The sequence below is a fragment of the Gymnoscopelus braueri genome, assembly GCF_963280865.1.
Source record: "Gymnoscopelus braueri genome assembly, chromosome: 4".
In the NCBI taxonomy this organism is placed as follows: Eukaryota; Metazoa; Chordata; class Actinopteri; order Myctophiformes; family Myctophidae; genus Gymnoscopelus; species Gymnoscopelus braueri.
In genome coordinates this window covers 17,704,761-17,727,063 of record NC_137605.1, presented here as the reverse complement: position 1 = coordinate 17,727,063, position 22,303 = coordinate 17,704,761, and the positions used below count along the sequence as shown (strand labels likewise).

Genomic DNA, 22,303 nt, shown 5'->3' with positions numbered 1-22,303 from the left:
CCCTTAAGAGAGAAGATTTTTGTTAAATTATTTTAACTGCTGCTGTGGTAAATAAGATTTAACGCAAAGGATTTCTGTTTCTTAAGACGTGGTTCTGTCCCTCTCCATGGCCTATATAGGTGGGCGTTCACCCTGATCATCATCTCCTCCTACACGGCCAACCTGGCGGCCTTCCTGACCGTCCAGAGGATGGAGTCTCCCATCGAGTCTCCGGACGACCTGGCGGACCAGACCAACATTCAGTATGGCACCATCCACGGAGGAAGCACCATGACCTTCTTTATGGTACGGCTGTGTTACAGCTGCACTATGTACTGTAACTTTCCTCTTTCACCCTCTGAACCCGGTTTCCTGCCCTAGTGCTGAATTTTTTTACCATTGAGCTAATAGAGCCTGCCTGCTAAGGGGATGAATTGAATCTTTCGTGTCAGATCCTGTGTCCCGGTGAGACATGACCTCTAAACGTCTCAATAGAAGAGCAGGGAGACAACATACAGCCACCCCAATTGTATGATTAAGTCGTATTGTATTAACATACTCTAGCATACAGATTGGTCAAAATTCTGTTTTATTCATGTTTACATAGTGCCGCTTTAATATCGTCGACTAAACCTATGGCGAAAAATATTCGTCGACCACTTTTTTCACTGATGAAATCTAAATAAAATCTATAAAAACTAAAACTATGACTAAATATGTAGACAATATCGTCAAAAAACAGATGAAAATGTTAGGGAGGGACTAGTGGAGAAGAGATCCAGTAGAACTAAGACGAGTCATTTTATGATTGGTGGTGGTTTATGATTGGTGGCGGCTAGAAAATAAAAATAAATTAAACAAAAATAAAAATAAAACGATTCACAGGAGGCAGGCAGTGATCACCCCATGTGCACAGTGCACAAGCTTGTAGATGGTCTATTTTCAAATAGCCTATGTATAAAATAGGGCTGTTGACTAAGGAGGATGTCGAGTAGGAGGAGTTGGACGGAGGCATTTTCAGAGCATGTTTTTTTTAATCAATCAATCGACACACACGCGCGCGCGCGTGTGCGTGTGCGTGTGCGTGTGCGTGTGCGTGCGTGCGTGCGTGCGTGCGTGCGTGCGTGCGTGCGTGCGTGCGTGCGTGCGTGCGTGCGTGCGTGCGTGCGTGCGTGCGTGCGTGCGTGCGTGCGTGCGTGCGTGCGTGCGTGCGTGCGTGCGTGCGTGCGTGCGTGCGTGTGGGTGTGTTTGTGTGCACTATATACCCCAGGTGCAGGGGTATAGTGATGGTTGCAAGATGCTTGGGGGCACAAAGGTGTGAAGTCTGTTTACATGTTGAGCACGTGTGTGTGTGTGTGTGTGTGTGGGGGGGGGGGTGCCTGATAGATGTTGGACAAGTGCCAGTTTCAGCGTCATATAGCGGCATGTGTTCACAGATTTTTCTGTGGTTTTGGCTTCAATCTGTGTGTGTGCGTACATACGTTTGCGCGTGCGTGTGTGTGTGTGTGTGTGTGTGTGCGCGACTGCGCGTGTGTGTGTGTGCGTGTTTGCTATGCCTCTGTTGTTTTCTTTACGGCTGTTAGAGCTTGTGTTAAGTGGCTGACTGCCACTGTTTGCTTACATCAGCGCTTCAGGCATCCATGTCGGCATCTGTGTTTGTCAAGTGTGCGATATGTGTGTGCACTGTGCATGTGTGTGTGTGTGTGTGTGTGTGTGTGTGTGTGTGTGTGTGTGTGTGTGTGTGTTATATCTTGTCCTGCCATAAGGTGGATTTGAGTGTCTGTTTGCTTACACTGTTAGTTTACACAGGGCGCTCACTGACATATATCACTGCACTCTCTCTGTCTCTGCATTTGTGTCTTTTCACACATTCTGTGATGCAGTGGAACTCAACCTGTGGCCCTGGTGCCCACTGGTGGGCCGTGAGAATATTGCAAGTGGGCCCCCAAATAATTGCCAAAACAGTCAGATTAAGACCTGAGGCTGATTCTACAAATGCCTTCTAAATCAGTTGTACTTTCTCGTGTCAAGGACCCCCAAATTGACATATATTTGGCCGCGGACCATCTGAAAATGTTTTGTGCCAGGGACCCCCAGAAAAGAAGATTTGTGTTAAAAAAAAAATCGACATTATTCAACATTTTTCAAACACTTTCAAGATTTTAAAAAAATGTTCACACCAAGCACTGTAACTGTAACAATATTGTTTTTAAAAAAAAATGTTTTACTCAAGTGGACGACAGAGCCCCCGCTACAACTATAACAATGACAGTGGAGAAAGATAATAGTTATAGTTTTCGTTGTGGCACTTGGCGTGGAACTGCATTGGTTACATAATTAAGCGCAGAGTGGATCCATTGGTATAAGCCTGGTATAAGTCCTGATATAGATCACTGAGTGATTGAAATGTTGACAGCAATAAAAGATACAGTGGAGCTTTTGCAGCATTACCAGTTTATTCCTTCTGATGATACTGCCGTTTGTCCTGCTGTACCTGCATCTTTTTCAAGAGTTGATCCATTCCCCTCATATAACCCGCCTCTCTCTCTCTCTCCTCTCTCTCTCCTCCATTCACCTTTTTCTTTGTTCTCTGTTTTTTTTTTATCTCTCCTTTTCATCTCCTGCTTAGTTTTTTTCCCTCGACCTTCTCTCCTCTCAGCCACAGCCAACACATTCTCAGCCAGTTCTCTATTCTAATGTGGTTTCTTTTTTCTTCCAATGACCTTTCTGCTGCCTCTGTCTCTTGCTCTCTCTAATTCTCGCTCTTTCTCATTCCTTTTCTCTCTCTTCTTTTTCCCCGCTCACCTCTGTCTCGTTTCTTTCAGTCGATTTTGGCCGAAAAGGCAACGAGAAAGGGTTAGGGTTAGGGAAATCTATGGACATTACCTAAAATGTTCTCCAATGTAGCACATCTACCTTTTCACTTTATGTCTCCTCTCCTCTCCTCTCCTCTCCTCTCCTCTCCTCTCCTCTCCTCTCCTCTCCTCTCCTCTCCTCTCCTCTCCTCTCCTCTCCCCTCCCCTCCCCTCCTCTCCTCTCCTCTCCTCTCCTCTCCTCTCCTCTCCTCTCCTCTCCTCTCCTCTCCTAACCTCCTTGATACAACGAGTAAAAAAACGCTAAATGGACGCGGCACAAACAATCTAATTGCTTGTCTCTACTGTCCATAAAAAATTCAACACTCAAACAACTGGACAGACAACAGTGCAGACAGACAGCGGTTACAAAATCAACAGGTGAAAACAATTTATGATAAAAACCTGACCCTCCTCTCCTCTCCTCTCCCCGTCTCTCCCAGAACTCGCGCTACCAGACGTACCAGCGCATGTGGAACTACATGCACTCCAAGCAGCCCAGTGTGTTTGTGAAGAGCACGGAGGAGGGCATCGCCCGCGTCGTCAACTCCAAGTACGCCTTCCTGATGGAGAGCACCATGAACGAGTACTACCGCGGCCTCAACTGCAACCTGACCCAGATAGGAGGCCTGCTGGACACCAAGGGCTACGGCATCGGCATGCCTCTGGGTGAGGAAGGGGGGGGCGAGGGAGGTGAAGGGGCATAATATGAAAAAATATTATTATATACGTATATCGCTGAAACCTCTTATCTCCATATTCTAACTTTTTGTGTTTTTTTCTTAAATTGATACCCTACTTGATCGCACTACAGCGTCACACAAAAGCATCAGAAGTGACAGATCCACAAGCGGCGCGTTTCGGTACTTTTGAATTCGAATCCTGAAAAGTTACAGTTTTGGACGTGTTTTGAGAACGACCCCCAAATTTGAACACCCATCTGAAAAGATTTTGTGCCAGGGACTCCCATAAGAAATGTGGGTTAAGAATTTCAAATTATAATTTCTCATAACCTTTTACGATTTCTTGAAAATAGCTCACAACGCGTCACAACGCGTCAACGCGCCGAACCGCTTGAAATGAGGGGGTCATGCTTATGTTCCCTCAGCCTTATGTTCCCTCAGCCTTATGTTCCCTCAGCCCTATGTTCCCTCAATACCTAACAAATTGTTTTTCATCCAAATTAGGTCCTACAGTATGTTCCCTCAGCTCTGTTACCTCAGCCCTATGTTCCCCAATCCCAAATTAGACCCTATGTTCCCTTAGCCCTATATTCCCCAATCCCAAATTAGACCCTATGTTCCCTCAGCCCTATGTTCCCCAATCCCAAATTAGACCCTATGTTCCCTCAGCCCTATATTCCCCAATCCCAAATTAGACCCTATGTTCCCTTAGCCCTATATTCCCCAATCCCAAATTAGACCCTATGTTCCCTTAGCCCTATATTCCCCAATCCCAAATTAGACCCTATGTTCCCTTAGCCCTATATTCCCCAATCCCAAATTAGACCCTATGTTCCCTCAGCCCTATATTCCCCAATCCCAAATTAGACCCTATGTTCCCTCAGATTTATGTTCCTTCAGCCCTATGTTCCTTCAGGATCACATATAGCCCTTTGATTGATATCTTTATTGATCATGAAATAAAACATATGTCACATGTAACATACATCTGACCCACCATAATCAAAAGGATAACGCAAAAAAGCTTATAGCTTGTTTCCATTGCGGTCCCTTCCATAATGTGTTGGTGAGGTCACCTGTTGAGGTCCTCTGAAAGGGGGTGCAATGATGCGCCTTGCCAGTCCGGATATTACGTTTGTGACGTCGACCCACCATTCACTGTACGCATTAGGCAATTTTAATATAGGATAGGCCACGTCCGATTTTATTTAATTTCGTTGGCTATCCCTTGGCCTTATGACAAGGGATAGCCTAAAATGTGTAGAATAAATAAAACGTTTCCACATTTTTGTCAACTAAAGCGTTGGAGCCTGCGAAAATGTGTGATTCCAAATGCATAAAGATAACTGATAGTAGGGGGAATTATGTGAAAAATCATTACGAGGTGGATACAGGCATGACATTTGGCACACATGTAAACTGTAAACTCAACATCATGTGTGTGCATGTCTGTGTGTAGGGGACACAGGGAAACTGTCAGAACCTTGCCTAAAACATCCGGGACAACGCTCCATACGTCCCAGACTTCCAAACTGTGGAACAAACTCGCCCCTTTGCAGTTAGAACTACAGACTCACTCCCAATGTTACACCGTAATCTGAAGACACCTCAGACTCCACTTTAGCCTGTAGCACTTGACCTAGCCTTGACGACCATGCAGTCTTATGCAAAGGTTAAAATGTAATTTCCTATAGTTTGTATATTAGTTTCAATGTACATATAATTATTTTTTTTATATTGTACTGTGTAGACTGATGCTAGGTTCTTGGTTGACCTATGATCCTATTACTGAGGCACTATACTGTCTCTATGCATTTGATGTTATTTTGCTCTGGATTAAGAGCATCTGCTAAATGCCTAAATTGTAAATTGTAGGTCTGTTTTGCAAACCATACAGTATGGTACGGCACAGGCTTATGAAACAGCTTTTTTCACTTTATGGGAGAAGCCTATGACTAAATTACAGAAGTGGTCAATTGTATCACCAACTTTATAATAATAATAAGTAGTGAAAGCTCATCTGTCAATCAAATAAAGACACTAAAATAAATAGAAATTAAAGAGCCCCAGCATGATAATCTGTAGGGCAAGACCCCTACGGTCTTTTTACAAACCAGTATTGTACTGCACATGGCTTATGAAACTATCTCATTTTGACACTACTTGCCTTTTTTTACGTTATGGGAGGAAACTGATGACAAAAAGATAAAATATGAGAGAAGTGAGCAGTTACAGAAGTGGTTAATTTCATCATCAACTTTATGTTGAAATTTGTGGACCAGTAGATCATATCTCACACTAGATATACTGTAAATGGTGCTAAACAGCAGTAAAAGTGGTTCTCTGGCTGTGCGTGTGTGTGTGTGTGTGCGTGGTGCGTGCGTGCGTGCGTGCGTGCGTGCGTGCGTGCGTGCGTGCGTGCGTGCGTGCGTGCGTGCGTGCGTGCGTGCGTGCGTGCGTGCGTGCGTGTGTGCGTGTGTGTGTTTATCTTACTTTCTGCATATTCTTATTTATTTTACTCTGCATATTATTTATTTTACACTCATCTTCTTGAACATTACTGTTTAGTATTGACTCATGTGTGCCATTTGACGCTCTTACTAGACTGCCTCTCTACCCACTAAGCTACGGCCGCCCCAAAGGACAATTTGATATACAGTACTTCCAGCAACGACAGGCGTCTAATCTATAAACTGTAAACATAGCAACATCATTTGGTGCAAATGTGTGTGCATGTCTGTGTGTAGGGGACACAGGGAAACTGTCAGAACCTTGCCTAAAACATCCGGGACAACGCTCCATACGTCCCAGACTTCCAAACTGTGGAACAAACTCGCCCCTTTGCAGTTAGAACTAGAGACTCACTCCCAATGTTACACCGTAATCTGAAGACACCTCAGACTCCACTTTAGCCTGTAGCACTTGACCTAACCTTGACGACCATGCAGTCTTATGCAAAGGTTAAAATGTAATTTCCTACAGTTCAACGTACTTCACAGAGTTCATTATTCTAGATCCCGTCTATCTGAGATATACCCATCCATTACAGATCAATGCGAAAGGTGTCATGCTTCCCAATCCCCATGCAATCTGAGTCACATGTTTTTTCTTTGTCCCATACTTAATACATTCTGGAGTGATTATTTTGCCATCCTGTCAAAGGTTCTAAGCTTTGAATACAGATAAACCCTCTCATAGCAATATTCGGGGTCTCAAGCGTCCCCCTCCAGACTAATTCTACACAATTAGACATAATAGCCTTTACATCTCTCTCTTTACATCTCTCCTGGCAAGACGGCGTATTTTACTGCAATTGAAATCTTCCAATGCCCCATCCATCTCTACCTGGCTAAAGGACGTCATGTCTTTTCTCAAGCTGGAAAAAGATTTGTTTTTCTGTTAAGGGCACCCCTGCAAATTTTTTCCATAAGTGGAACCCTTTTATTAACTATTTCAGTTCCTTACAAACATTACCTTCTGACTGAATTCCCCCGCCCCGCCCCTCCTCTTCCCCGTCTTCCCCCCTCCCCCTCATACTGTACCCTGTCTTTTTTATTATAATTTTCTTTCTCTTCTTTCCATTAATTATTTCCTTGTATTTTCTCTTATTATTATGTATTTTTTAAATTGTTATCCTTACCCATTTTGTTCAGTTTTTTTGTGCTTCAATAGTTTTACTAACATTGTAAGTTTAAATCCTCATACCATGCAAATGTTGGATTATTATTACCATTTCTCCACGTACACAGAGATAACGGTGAAAAAAGCACCAAAAAAAGGGAATACAAATGTACCTCTGTAACTATGTACTTACAATATTCCCTAATAAAAAAATATGGTTTTTTTTTCCCCTATAGTTTGTATAGTTTCAATGTACATATCATTATTTATTTTTATTGTACTGTGTAGACTGATGCTAGGTTCTTGGTTGAGCTATGATCCTATTACTGAGGCAATACACTTTCTCTATGCATTTGATGTACGGGTTTACCTTGTTTATTGTAAATCGCTCTGGATTAAGAGCATTTGCTAAATGCCTAAATTATAAATTGTAGGTCTGTTTTGCAATTGCAAACCATACAGTATGGTACTGCACAGGCTTATGCAACAGCTTTTTTCACTTCATGGGAGAAAACTGAAGACAAAAGATTAAAAAAAAGAGAAGTATGACTAAGTTACAGAAGTGGTCAATTTTATCACCAACTTCATGTCATCGGTGGACTGGAAACAAAAGTCAGCCTGGGAATATTAATTACAGCGGCCCTCATATTTGTAATTAAAGAAATGATAATAATGATAAATAGTGAAAGCTCATCTGTCAATCAATAAATACAAATACATACAAATTAAAGGGCCCCAACATGATAATCTATAGGGCAAGACCCCTACGGTCTTTTTTACAAACCAGTATTGTACTGCATATGGCTTATGAAACTATCTCATATTTTGACACTACTTGCCTTTTTTTTACGTTATGGGAGGAAACTGATTACAAAAAGATAAAATAAGAGAAAAGTGAGCAGTTACAGAAGTGGTCAATTTCATCATCAACTTTACGTTGAAATGTGTGGACCAGTAGATCATATCTCACACTAGATATACTGTAAATGGTACTAAATAGCAGTAAAAGTGGTTGTGTGTGTGTGTGTGTGTGTGTGTGTGTGTGTGTGTGTGTGCGTGTGCGTGTGCGTGTGCGTGTGCGTGTGCGTGTGCGTGTGCGTGCGTACGTGTGCGTGTGCGTGTGCGTGCGTGCGAGCGTGCGTGCGTGCGTGCGTGCGTGCGTGCGTGCGTGCGTGCGTGCGTGCGTGACACCCATGACACCAGAAAACGCCAGGACAGACAGACGCTGCCTGCAAACTTATAAAGGACTGTTTTATGAGTGGGACGGTGCTTTAGATATCATCTCCATAGCACTAGCACGCAGACTGACACGTGCAATGTTCGAATCCAGGTTGTGTTATTAGCATGTCGGAATAACGGCTTAAACAGCGTAAACTTCTCATAGTTGTGGGTGGCAACAATTCGGATCCACATCGGGTCGTAAATGATGGGGTTGTCACACACACACTACACTTAAACAGGATTAAATCACTGTCCAAAACTTAACTATACACACCGAGCGCATAACCCAAAAGTCTGCATATAGTTTGTCTGCGCACATCGTGGTGTATGGACTAGTACGTGTGGATTTTTTGTGAAGACATCTGTCTATAACTTTTTGAGATATCTTGCTAAAAGATATCTGATACAGACAGACAAACAAACAGGAGCAAAAACATCAGCTCATTTGTACTTATCTGAGGGAACATAGGGCTGAGGGAACATAGGGTCTAATTTGGGATTGGGGAACATAGGGCTGAGGGAACATAGGGTCTAATTTGGGATGGGGGGACATAGGGCTGAGGGAACATAGGGTCTAATTTGGGATTGGGGAACATAGGGCTGAGGGAACATAGGGTCTAATTTGGGATGGGGGGACATAGGGCTGAGGGAACATAGGGTCTAATTTGGGATGGGGGGACATAGGGCTGAGGGAACATAGGGTCTAATTTGGGATGGGGGGACATAGGGCTGAGGAAACATAGGGTCTAATTTGGAATGGGGGGACTTAGGGCTGAGGGAACATAGAGCAGAGGGAACATAGAGCTGAGGGAACATAAGGCTGAGGCAACATAGGGCTGAGGGAACTTGAGTACGCTCCCGAAATGAGTACAGAAGTATAAAGTCGAGTTCAAGTGGTTAAACTGATTGTGATGCTATACTAACCAATTTTGCCGGGGGACCCCTGGAACCACCTCAAGGACCCCCGGTGGTCCCCAGACCCTACTTTGAGAGCCACTGCTCCAATCAATGTTGCTATAATACACCAGCTTTGGCCATAATCTCAGTCTTTATCTCTCCCTAATCCTCTCTCGCCCTTTTTCTACTAATGACATCACTCACACTCATCTTGATGCTGTGCAATCTGTGTTTCTTTCTTTCTTTCTCTCTCTGTCTGTCTCTCTCTCTCTCTCTCCCTGCTGTTTTCCCCCTTCCTCGTCCGGTGGCGTTGCTCTCCTGCTCTGACTTCACCCTCGACGTCATCTTCATCTGTACGCTCTCTCTTTTTCCATCTTGTCTCGAGGACTTCGCTTAACCCATTAAGACCCGGGACCGCATCTCTGTCATTTTAGATTTCTTTGGCTAATCAAAAACAGCAGATATACAAGCTCATAGCGTGGCACCGACCGAGTGCCGTGCTATGAGCTTGTAGATCTGCTATTTTTTTGAAAAATCTTGAAAATGTGTTCAAATCTTTGAATATATATATTTTTTTAAGCGAACATTTGTAAAATATTTTGTTCCAAAGATTTGAGTTGCAAATGTTCGCTTTAAAAAATATATATATTCAAAGATTTGCACACATTTTCACGATAAAAAAAAAAGAAATAGCAGATCTACAAGCTTGAGTGCCGCGCTATGAGCTTGTATATCTGCTATTTTTTAATAGCCAAAGAAATCTTAAAATGACACAGATGCGTTCCCGGTCTTATTGGATTAAAGGACGCTTTGACGGGGCTCTGCTCTCCCTCGCTCATCTCCTCCATCTATTCATCTTCACACGTAGGGTTAACCACTTGAACTAAACCCTAGCATCCCGATTCTGTTCGGGAACATTCGCCAAAAATAGCCGATCTACAGGCTCACAATGCGTCGTGAGTCTGAGCCCGGGGGAAGAAATTTGGTGTTTTACTAAGTATAATACATTGGGTTTAAGTGGTTCACACAGACACAGATATTATTATTCCTGTTGCAACTGATCAAATGGTGGGGGGTTATTTTTGTCGAGCACGATACTTTTGACCACGAAGCATTAACTAGGCATTTAAAGGGGCATGGAACCGTAGGCTGATTTTGTTTGTTAAAGACTACTGAAGGCTATTATTTTTTATATACATACAGATACGGTAGATGATGCTGCATTATTTTTTTTATTTTTCTTTTATTAAATATATTTTTTATATTTTCTATTTGTATACTATTGTTGTTTGTGTTTTTTTATTTATTTTTGTGTCCATTTTCTTACTCTGATTTTCTTTGAATACATTTTATTACATGTTTATTTGTAAATTTGTTTTATTACTTGTTCTGCTAAAGGTAAAACTCAAATAAAGTGTTGATCATAAAACTACTGAAGGATGGAAGCAATAAAATAAAATGTCTAATGGATGTGTTAGATCTAGGTGTGCCAGCATTGGCTGTACTGTTGACTACTATCTACGTTTGCACTTTGGCACACCCATGGTTCTGAGCACACCTCTAACACACTCATTATTCATTGTATTAGCTGCCTGCCACAGTTATACACTTTAGTAGTTTTGAATCTGTACAAAAAAAAACTAACTCCAAAATCTGCCCTGGGGTTTCCATGCCCCTTTAAACCCCAGCATCTCTATTCATTCGCCAAAAATAGCAGATCTACAAGCTCACAGCTTTCGAGGTTGTACCGTAGATCGGCTAAGAGAGATTTGGTGTAGACGGGAAAAAAAGTGGTCCAAGTGCAGTTGCAACTCAGGCATGTTTCACTAAGACTAGAGCGTTTAACCACTTAAACCCCAGACATCCGTATTCTGGGGAAAACTTTCGCTGAAAAATAACTGATCGACAAGCACACAACGCGTCAAGCTGTGACGAGTTGTGAGCTTGTCGTACATATTTGAACGAAAACAGAAAACACACTAGTATAGAGCCCTGAGGGACTCCAATCAACCATATACTGTAGGGTTTAAAGGATTAGTTCACAACGCCTCACAAGGCGTTGTGAGGCGTTTTTGGCTAAAGTTCTCCTCAGAAAAGGGATGCTAGGGTTCCAGTGGTTATGGTAAAAAAAAAAAGAAAAAATCATATCACACAAAGATTTGGCGGACCCCCTGCACTAACTCTGAGGACCCCCTAGGGGTCCCGGACCCCCTGTTGAAGACCCCTGCTTTAAGTGGTTTACGTGGGTAAGGCCACTTGGACAGAAGTGTCTCCGTTCAGCAACCTGTGTAATGTAATGTAATGTAATGTAATGTAATGTAATGTAATGTAATATCTGTCCTGTCCTGTGTGTCCAGGCTCTCCATTCAGAGATGAGATCACGCTGGCCATCCTCCAGCTGCAGGAGAACAACAGGCTGGAGATCCTGAAGAGGAGGTGGTGGGAGGGGGCGGGACAGTGCGGCAAAGAGGAGGACCACCGGGCCAAGGGTCAGTGAGCCTTTTTCTCTCCCGTTTTCCCTCCATTCTCTCCATTTTGGACAAAATAGGGACGTCAGGTTTAATCATGTTTTTTAACCCATTGAAACCGAGAAAGCAATCCGTGTCAATTTTTGATTTTAACGTTGGATATTCAAAAATAGCAGATGTACAAGCTCGCAGCGCATCACTTCGTGCCGCGCTGCGAGCTTGTACATCTGCTATTTTTGATTTTTTTTTTTTTAATCTTGAAAGTGTGAGAACCAGATTTACAAGGCATTTGTGGAATCGGCCTCAGGTCTTAATGGGTTAATTTAATTAAATTGTTAAATCGTGATATTATCAAACCTAGATTATCAAACATAATGAGACGGTCATCCCAAAAGGAAATGCATGTTTGATTCAGTCTCTTAAGAATGAATGACCAGAGGGGAGGATATCAAAAGCAGAGGCACGTATCATCCCGACCCCGGTCTCACACACACACACACACACACACACACACACACACACACACACACACACACACACACACACACACACACACACACACACACACACACACACACACACACACACACGCTCCCATGCTGCTCTCACTCCCCTCATGAAGGCCATAGTGTTTTTGTCATTAAATTAAAAAAACGTTTTGATGATTTACATTTTATGCCCTTGAAAAGATGATGTGATATATTATATTAAAGGTAGGGTATGTGATTTACCTTGGTTAAAATAAGTGTTAAATAGCTCTATTTTCTGATAGTACTCATTGAGTGTTTGTTCAGTAAAAGGAGTCTCCCATGTCTCTCCAGCTCTTTATTAACACATCAGGTGCCAGCATTTTTTCATAACAACTTACGTTGGGTGCCAGCATTCTCCCCATTGACTGCGCTTTGCTGTTTAAAGCTCTAGACTCCACGAGGAGCAAATCCATGTAAAAAAAAACATCCATTCATGTTGCGCGATGACCCTGGCTACAGCCTGGAACGATAACATTTCACTCGCGAGTTACAATGGGGGGGGATCGCGCATCGCGCATGACCGGTTTTCCCCACCGGAAACAGATTCGGAGATATAGGTGTTTTAAAGAAGGAAATAGACAGGAAGTGGATGGGAGCCATGTTTTTGTTTTTCCGGTGATCTATCTGGCCTATCCTTCTCAAGATCACAATGGGTACTCCCAGAGCTGCTCTAGCCCCGCCCGTGTGGAGAAAAACGAAAAAAACAAAAAGACATATTTCACGGTCTGGACCGTGTTCGGCACCGGACCGCTACTCTGCGCAAACACGGTTCAGACCGTGTTTGGCACCCGATGTGTTAAACAGAAAATGCATTTTCAGAGCTCTCTCCTGATTGGCTTAAAAATGTTCACCTACCTGAAAATGTACTATATTCTGTTTACTAAAGAGCTGGAGAGACCCCTGTGACCAAACAAATGCTCTGTAGCAATGATTACTATCAGAATATAGTACTTTAACCTTTTAACAAAAAAAAAAAAAATTACCAAAAAATATCACTTACCCTACCTTTAATATTATTTTTTGGAATGCCTTCTTGTCATATTGTACTACAACCGTGTGTCATTCTCTAACGGGATTGAATGTGATTATGATGAATATTCGCTTCTATAATTACAGATTAATGTGCTTATGAAGTGCTTGTGTGTTGTGTTTCTCTACCTACGCTTTTCATTTGACACAGTGTGTGTGTGTGCGCGTGGGCGTACACTATGTGTGTGTGTTGAAACGTATGTGTAATTACTGTGCCAGAGTGAGTGTGTATTAGCTGTATGTAAATTGAATAAATGTGTATGATTATGTGTGCATCCCTGTGTGTGTGTGTGTGTGTGTGTGTGTGTGTGTGTGTGTGTGTGTGTGTGTGTGTGTGTGTGTGTGTGTGTGTGTGTGTGTGTGTGTGTGTGTGTGTGTGTGTGTGTGTGTGTGTGCGTGCGTGCGTGCGTGCGTGCGTGCGTGCGTGCGTGCGTGCGTGCGTGCGTGCGTGCGTGCGTGCGTGCGTGCGTGCGTGTGTGTGCGTGCGTGTAATAACCATTAATAACTTAAAACGCTTTATAATAAAAAAGAGAACTGATGAAGGTCCGACAGCTTTTTATCCACATGAAACCCAGCCTCTCTATTCTGGGGATAATATTTGATGAAAATAGAAGATCTACAACATTTGGTGTAGAGAGGGAAAAAAGTATAGACCAATGGCGGATTAAAAAAAAAAAAAAAAAAAAAAAACATTATGGGTCCCCCAGGGATCCTTCAGGGGGTTCCAGCGGGTCTCTAGCTAAATCATTGATCGTTAGGAATAGTTTACCAATGTTACCCTTACGGGTCCATTTGGTTCCATTTGTAAACTCTCATAGTTATGGGGGCAGTGGCCTAATTCGCAAGTATGGAGAGTATGGAAAAGTATGGAATTTAATTTGAGTAATTTCCCGGTCTGGATAAGTTTGGAGAAAAGGAAAAGAGAGTATGGGAAAAAAGTTCTGGCTTAACCGTGCATACGTTTTTTACGAAACTCGGCCATTTGATAGATGGTCATGAAAAACTATCAAGAAATAAATCTCACACTCATTCGTCAAAGGGTGGCGCTATAGCACTCAATTGAAAATGCCAACTTTGAACAGTTACAACTCATCGAGGTTTTATGACCTACAGCCATAAAACCTCGATACACACATGCGTCTACTCATGATGAACAACTTTCACACTCTGACTTTTGACCTCTGACCTTTAGATCTCCCATCATTTTGAATTATATGAAAAGGAGTTAAAAATCTATAGGGATTTTTGAGCACTTTTTACACATTGGACTAACAACTTTGGACTAATATCTAAAATCCCACTTGAAGAGAAGTTTGTAAGTTTAAAATGTTTTGCTTTTAAGAGCCAATGAATATTGCAGTTTTATGACAATTACTCATCTGCCCCTAACACATACATGCAGACTCACATTTCTTTGAAACTTTGCAGGAATGTAGAGGGTCATTCCAAATATCACTGAAACTAATCTTACTCCAATTGGCCAAAGGGGGACGCTATAGCAATTTTTTGAACATGCAAACTTTAAACAGGCATAACTCATGCCTCGTTTGGCCGAAAGCTATGAAACTTGCTTACACATGTGCCTTGACTCATGAGGAACACATCTATCACTTTGAACAGTAAACTTTATTTAAGTAAAACATTTGAGTACTTTTTCCACCACTGGCTGGTGGAATTTAATTTAGAGAGCAACTTATTCTTGTTGGGACATGACTGCACCATCCAGTCTACATTCATATCACCCAACAAGAAGATTTCTCTATTTCCATCTGATATCTTGTCAAACAGCTCACACAACCCATTCATATACTTAGCATCTCCACTAGGAGGCCTGTAGAAACAACATACTAGAATTGGTTTTAAATAAGGCAAGTGGACTTGCACACAGTTTGCTTCAATGTCTTCCCTCATCAGATCATAACGTATTTTGGCAGGTACATTATTTTGAACATAAATTGCCACTCCACCTGATTGATTGATTGAATATTTTACAATATTCGACAAAAAAGAAATGTACAAAATGTAAACAGATTGAGATTTTAATATACTAACATTACACAATACAACATACTCTTTTCTTTTTTATTTTTATTTTTACCCTAGACCAGCAGGCATGCCCCCTGCTGGTCTAGGGGGGTATTGGTGTTACAGAGTCCCATCATGGAGGTCAGTCGTCATCAGCACATGATCCAAGAAGAGCTGGTAGGGCCGCTAGGAGGGGGAGGTGTACAGCATAGGAGAGGGAGTGGGGGAGGAGGGGAATGGGGTAAAGTAGTGATTCGGGACTGGAGGAGGAATGAGATGGGAGGGTTGCTGGAAGCTTCTAGAAGCCGTGGACTTTGAGCTGTTCCTCCGTGGCCAGGCCAATGTCTGTGAGGAACGTGTAGATATTTTTGCGCTGGTCTCCCTGCAGCTGGATCACTTCACCATACTCTGGGTGTTCAATCACTGTCCCGTTGCAGGCAAACTTCTTCTTGAAGGCCTTGCCTAGCTTCTTCTTGTCATAGTCACCGGCGATGCCCTGGACGGTGGTGAGGGTCTTCCTACCGTTCCTCTGCTGGAGTCTTATATGGATGTAGTCCTCTGTCACAGCTGGGAGGCGGTCATCACCCTTAGTTGCATCAGCAAAGGGGTCAAAGGTTTGGAGGTTCTGGATAGCGGACATACGATAAGATTGGCTTTCCTTTCGGATAATAACTTTCGGTTATCGCACGGTTTCAAACGGCTTTAACTGTCAATGTTTGTTCGACGGTTAATGTTTTGTTGTTGGATCAGGGACGACGCCGCTCTTCAACTTGCTGCTGCTGCTCCGTTCAAAGGCTGCTCACAAAATAATACAACATACACTTATAGGCCAGCAGGTTATAAACCTAGGAAAGGAAACACAAACAACAACACGACAAATTACTGACATGAGCAATACACACAAAACTGTAAAACATATCCGAAATACATACATTTATCGTCATGTAAACACTCTCAATTCTTACCGTCAGTCTCTCGGAGCTGGCAATGGAGAATGACGAACGCAGCAATAACACCCTAGTAACACTGATGCCTGCAGGACACTTCGTACTGATCAGTGAGCATCCATTCTATATATATGGTCCGGTCTGCCCATGTGGGTGTAACCTTCTGTTGATTAGTCATGTGACCTGTGTATTGTCCTAAATGACGAAACTCAGGCTCCAGCACTGTTCTTTAACAGTTGCTACTGTCCTCATCTGATCTAATCAATCGTGATAAATGTTTCGTAATGATTATCAAAGAAACTTGATCTTTTACAGATTAGGCCTTTCTTTGATGCAATTAGTGATGAGGCTGGAGAGGTCTCCGCCCTCGCAGGACTCCATGACGAGGGTGCTGTTGCTTCTGTCTATGATGCGGTAGTGGTATCTCACTATGTTGGGGTTTAAAATGATTGGATTATTAACATTCATCATATATTATTGTGTTTGATCGTGTTGTTTCTTTCGCTGTTGCTGTTAATTTATATATATTTATATTCAGTGTTGACTGGGCAGGTTTATAGACTCATCTATATATATATAGCACTTATATTCCGTGTTAACTGAGTTTGGCTGACATCTTTAAAAGACTATCAACAATGTTTCCACTCCGCCTCCACCTCCCAGTAGCAGCGTCCAGTCAGACTCTCTCTACTCAGAACCTGAAATAATCCAGTGAATCTTACTGGATGAATAGGACAAGACTTTTGCTCTATAGTTACGGGGCCAGGCATGCAAGCATGGCTCCGTTCTGCCACTTTTCGCAGTTCTGGCTTAACCGTGCATACGCTTTTTACGAAACTCGGCCATAATATAGATGGTCATGAAAAACTATCAAGAAATAAATCTCACACTCATTCGTCAAAGGTTGGCGCTATAGCACTCAATTGAAAATGCCAACTTTGAACAGGTACAACTCATGCCCTGTTTGACCTACAGCCATAAAACTTCGATACACACATGCGTCTACTCATGATGAACAACTTTCACACTCTGACTTTTGACCTCTGACCTTTAGATCTCCCACCATTTTGAATTATATAATCCCCTCCTGGGATTTTTGAGCAATCTGCACGAAACTTTTTTTTACACATGAACTTTGGACTAATATCTAAAAGGCCACTTGAAGAGAAGTTTGTAAGTTAAAAAATGTAGCTTTTAAGAGGCAATGAATATTGCAGTTTTATGACAATTATTCATCTGCCCCTAACACATACATGCAGACTCACTTCTTTGAAACTTTGCAGGAAAGTAGAGGGTCATTCCAAATATCACTGAAACTAATCTTACTCCAATTGGCCAAAGGGGGGCGCTATAGCAATTTTCTGAACATGCAAACTTTAAACAGGCATAAGTCATGCCTCGTTTGGCCGAAAGCTATGAAACTTGCTTACACATGTGCCTTGACTCATGAGGAACACATCTATCACTTTGACCAGTAAGCTCCGCCCTTAGATTTTCCGCAATTTTGAGCAGTTTGAAAAACACTTAAACCCAGGATTTTTCAGCTATTTGCGTGAAACTGTATCATCTGTGTGAGCTCCTCACTGGTTCTGGTCTGCTAGTCCAATGGCTTCTCTCTACAGCATCTGTCTGACAACCGCAAGGTCGCCAGTTCAAGCCTCACTTCATGCAGACTTCATTTAAAGTGAATTGCAAACAACATGACTGTATCAATGAATACATGTGCAATTGCTAAAGATAACATGACATGCTTATTTGATAGTATGTTTTTTCAATGTATGACATACTTCATTGTGAAAATAGTCCATCTACAATCTCACAACTTTTAAGATAGCAACGTTTTGAGAGCTTGTAGATCGACTACTTTCACTAGTTTCTGTTCCGAGGAGACTACAATTTCTCTATTGGTAGATGGTTAGGCGACCAGTGATCTAGAGTAGTTAGCAAAACAGAGGCTTAGTTCATCATGGACGTAAAAACTTATATATATCAACAGACACTACCAGGGCTATCATATGATGAGAAGAAAGGCAGCCTATGAGTCCGGATGTCGCTGGTTCGATCCCTGTCCCCGGCGATGTGTTGAGGTGATCATGATTTGGCGTTCTTAGGCTTACGCATAGTATTTCTTGAGGTTAGGTGTAGGCATAGTTTTACTGATGTTAGGGTTAGTGAGGGTTTAAAATGCTCATGTTAATTGCATGGTTTTCTTTCTCTCAAGTTTAGTCTTCTATGTTTCTATGGCTTATTGTGCATATTACTTATCATTGCTTCTTTCTTTATTGTATATTGTAATATATTCCCTCCTCAGGCCTGGGCATGGAGAACATTGGCGGCATCTTCGTCGTGCTGATCTGCGGCCTCATCATCGCCGTGTTCGTGGCCATCATGGAGTTCGTGTGGTCCACGCGCCGCTCGGCCGAGACCGACGAGGTACGCCCCCACACCTGCCCTCGCCGACCCCACAGACACACCCCAGTAGGTCCCCATGGCAACCCGCCAACCCCGCGCCGCTTGCGTGCGTCTTATCGTGGTGTGCGCGTGGCGCGTAACGTGCGTGATGCGTGTGTGTTGTGTGCGTGTGTTTTGTTGTAGTCTTATTTTCTGTAGCTTCCGCCTTCTGTGGGTCAACATAATGGTGTGTGTGTGTGTGTTTTGTTGTAGTCTTATTTTCTGTAGCTTCCGCCTTCTGTGGGTCAACATAATTGTGTGTGTGTGTGTGTGTGTGTGTGTGTGTGTGTGTGTGTGTGTGTGTGTGTGTGTGTGTGTGTGTGTGTGTGTGTGTGTGTGTGTGTGTGTGTGTGTGTGTGTGTGTGTGTGTGTGTGCGCTTCACTGTTGGGGGTTCCATGTGTTTATCGCATGTAAACAAGAGGACCCCCCCCCCCCCCACAAAAAAAAATAGGGAAAAAAACAGATACATTCAGAAATTAAATAAAGTATTCATGTGATTTGAGCTGCATGCCGTGGCCTGCATTTGAGCCATCATGTTTTTGTTTGTTTTTGTAGCATTGGTGTTTGCCATTATGAAATGAAGTATGTACAGTATATAGTGAATGTGAGCTATAAATTACAGTATGGATAAGCAATATTGAGATTATGCCAAAGGCTCTCAAAGTGGGGTCCAGGGACCCTCAGGGTTCATTGGGGGTAGGGGGCAGGGGTTCCAGAGGGTCCCACTCCCCAGATAAATAATTGATAATTAGGAACCAAATGGAACCATAAGTGTCCATTTGGTTCCATTTGTATGCTCTCAGAGTTATGGATTGCTTGAAATTAAAAAGTAGTTTGAGAGCCACTGGATTATGCCAATATTTGCTTGCACATAGAAGTAGTATATGATCTTTTTGTCCCTGGCATTAAATGTCACGATGTATCTTCTTTTACATGCCTCACTTGTACGCTGGTATCCTTCGTTTCACCCTCGGATAACTCCTCCCTCCCTCCCATGTGTGTCCCTGTCTGTCTGCCTGTCTGTCTGTCTGTCTGTCTGTCTGTCTGTCTGTCTGTGTCTTCCCCCCTCTCAAACGCATCCCTCCTGCCATTAGAGTCTGTTCTCCGACAACAAGTACTGTGTCTGTTTGTGTGAGCACAATTTTTTTGTTTATTATTGTCATAGTTAGGGCTGCAACTATATTTTCTTAGCGATTGTTCTATCGATTACTATTTCGATTATTCGAATAATCGAGAAGCGCTTTAAAAATATATATCTATATATTTTATCATTTATCAACGAATCAATCACACAAGCATTGTTTGTACTAAAACAGTTTAAATGGCAGATCTACAAGCTCACAACGTGTCGCAATGCCACGTGTTGCGACCTTGTGAAACAGTTATTTTTTGTTTTGTTTTATTTATTTTTTTACTTTTGGCCTTTAATGTCATGCCCAAAATAGCGATTGATTATTAATCGATTATTTCGATTAACTGTTGCACCCCTATGTATTAGTTGAGCAGAGTTGTGTGGGTGTTGTATGTCGGCGTCCATGCATCCTACTTTCATGCTGTGGGAATGCGGAAAGAGATTTTTTTCTTTAATCTTTGTACGCTTGTGTAAGTATGTGTGTGTGAGAGAGAGAGAGTTTGCGTGTGCTCTGTAGTGTGTGTGTGTGTGTGTGTGTGTGTGTGTGTGTGTGTGTGTGTGTGTGTGTGTGTGTGTGTGTGTGTGTGTGTGTGTGTGTGTGTGTGTGTGTGTGTGTGTGTGTGTGTGTGTGTGTGTGCCTGTTTGTCTTTGTGCGCCTCCGTTTGCAGGCCTGCCTGTCCGTCCGTTCATAGTGCATAGTGCCATTTTATTTGACATTTTAAAATCATGGTGTGTTTGTATTGTAATAACTCTCTCTGCTCCTTGGATATTCTCCCATCTCCTTCCACCTCCACCCCCCGCTCCCCCTCCCCTCCAAATCACCTCCTCATTTCTCTTTTCAACATTATCCCTCCATCTGTTGGTCTCTGTCTCCTCCCCATGTCCTCCTGCCATGGTCCTGACCTCCTCACCACACCTCACTGTGTGTCTGTACCGCCCTGGTCCTTTTTGCTCTTCCTCCCTCCCTCTCTCCCTCCCTCCCTTCCTTCATTCCTTCCTTCCTTCCTCCCTCCCTCCCTCCCCCCCCCCTCCCTCCCTCCCTCCCTCCCTCCCTCCGTCCTTTCCATCCCTTCCATCCTTCCATCCTTGCTGTCTCTTATCCTGCCTCCTCCCTGTTTCTGCCTCCACTGCATTGTCCCGCCGTTTGCCTACTTTGCTTCTGTGGCTCCCTCCTCCCTGCCCTTGCCTCCTCTCCTCTCCTCTCCTCTCCTCTCCTCTCCTCTCCTCTCCTCTCCTCTCCTCTCCTCTCCTCTCCTCCAGGTGTCTGTCTGTCAGGAGATGCTCGCCGAGTTCAGAAACGCCGTCTCCTGTAAGAAAAGTTCCCGCTCTCGCCGCCGCCGGACCCTCAGCGGCTCTGCGGCCCTGCGCCACCCGACCCGCATCGCCCTGGGGGCGCCGCGGCCCCTTCGCCTGGTTCGGGAAATGCGCCTCAGCAACGGCAAGCTCTACAGCGGCTCCGGGCCCCTGACGGGCGCAGCCGGGTCCGGGGGCAGCAGCAGCAGTGGGGGAGGAGGAGGTGGAGGAGGCGGAGCAGGACCCTCAGACCTGGGCCCTGGGCCTCAGAGGCTCCTGGACGACCCGCTGGGGGCCAACGCCACCTCTCCTCCTCCCCCGGCCCCCACCCCGGTGATGCTGCCGTCCCGCGGCTGCACCCACGTGAGGATCTGCCAGGAGTGCCGGAGGATCCAGAGCCTGCGGCAGGGCATCAGTCTAACCTCGGCCTCCACGAGGATACCCCCGTCCTCGGCGCCCCTGCCCCGGCTACCGCCGCCCCCGCCCCCGTCCTCCTCCAACACAGACAGCGAGGGCGGAGGGGGGCCCAGCCCCAGGCGGCTCCACCACAGCCCCCCGCCTCACACGCCCAGACCCATACCCCCTACACAGAGCAGCACCGCCACAGACCTGCTGGGAGACCAGGACTGAAGACCCCCCGGGGCAAACGGGAGAGGTGGAGCTCCAGGGCCCGAGGCAGGGAAGGGGACGTGCAATAGGAACTGCTTAGAGAAACACTAGACGTCTCTGTGGAGTTTATGTGGGAACTGAAAGACAGGCAGATATGGAGGGGAGGGGACAGAAAATGAGGTGAACTCTATGGAGGGCAGCCAGACACAAAACTCCCTTGAAAGGGGACAAGGAAAACCCAAACCCTTTCTCCAGCCGAGCATGAGTATCACTCTCGACTCTTGAGTTTTTCACTATTCAGATGGCGTCGTACAGTGTCTTCTTACCCACTGGTTCTCAACCTCTGGTTCGGGGGACCACCATGTAGTTCCATTTGTACACTCTCACAGTTAAATGAACACTGAGGATTTTACAGTGCAGTTTGGGGTCCCAGAGATGACGAATTGTATCAGATGGGGGTCCGTGACCGAATGCATATCAAACTGGGGGTCCATGATATGAAAAGGGTTGAGAATCACTGTTCTTATCGGCCACACTTAAAGACTAGTTTAAAGGATAAAGGAGT

The 22,303-nt window shown here is 43.9% G+C and overlaps 2 protein-coding genes across 3 annotated transcripts in view; one reads left to right on the top strand and one right to left on the bottom strand.

Annotated features, from left to right (window-relative positions):
• The window catches only part of grik5 (glutamate receptor, ionotropic, kainate 5), a gene marked incomplete at its 3' end in the record, with an annotated part of 124,014 nt that extends 102,255 nt beyond the window's left edge, over nt 1-21,759 (top strand). The window contains exons 15-19 of one of the 2 annotated variants that reach the window (XM_080425631.1): nt 120-285; nt 3,275-3,500; nt 11,611-11,742; nt 18,564-18,685; nt 21,097-21,759. In XM_080425631.1, coding sequence (XP_080281757.1) covers nt 120-285; nt 3,275-3,500; nt 11,611-11,742; nt 18,564-18,685; nt 21,097-21,759 — 1,309 coding nt within the window. Of the gene's footprint in view, nt 1-119; nt 286-3,274; nt 3,501-11,610; nt 11,743-18,563; nt 18,731-21,096 lie in introns of both variants that reach the window. The other variant, XM_080425630.1, reaches the window with a different exon arrangement.
• Nucleotides 15,393-16,042, bottom strand: LOC308083343 (eukaryotic translation initiation factor 1b-like). Its single transcript, XM_080425637.1, has one exon. The coding sequence runs from the start codon at nt 15,943-15,945 to the stop codon at nt 15,604-15,606; it is 342 nt and encodes a 113-aa protein (XP_080281763.1). The 5' UTR covers nt 15,946-16,042; the 3' UTR covers nt 15,393-15,603.
• Nucleotides 21,760-22,303: the final 544 nt, after the last annotated feature.

What these genes read in the sequence shown, in the direction of transcription:
- LOC308083343 (XM_080425637.1), bottom strand. Translation starts at nt 15,945, where the DNA reads ATGTCCGCTATCCAGAACCTCCAAACCTTTGACCCCTTTGCTGATGCA.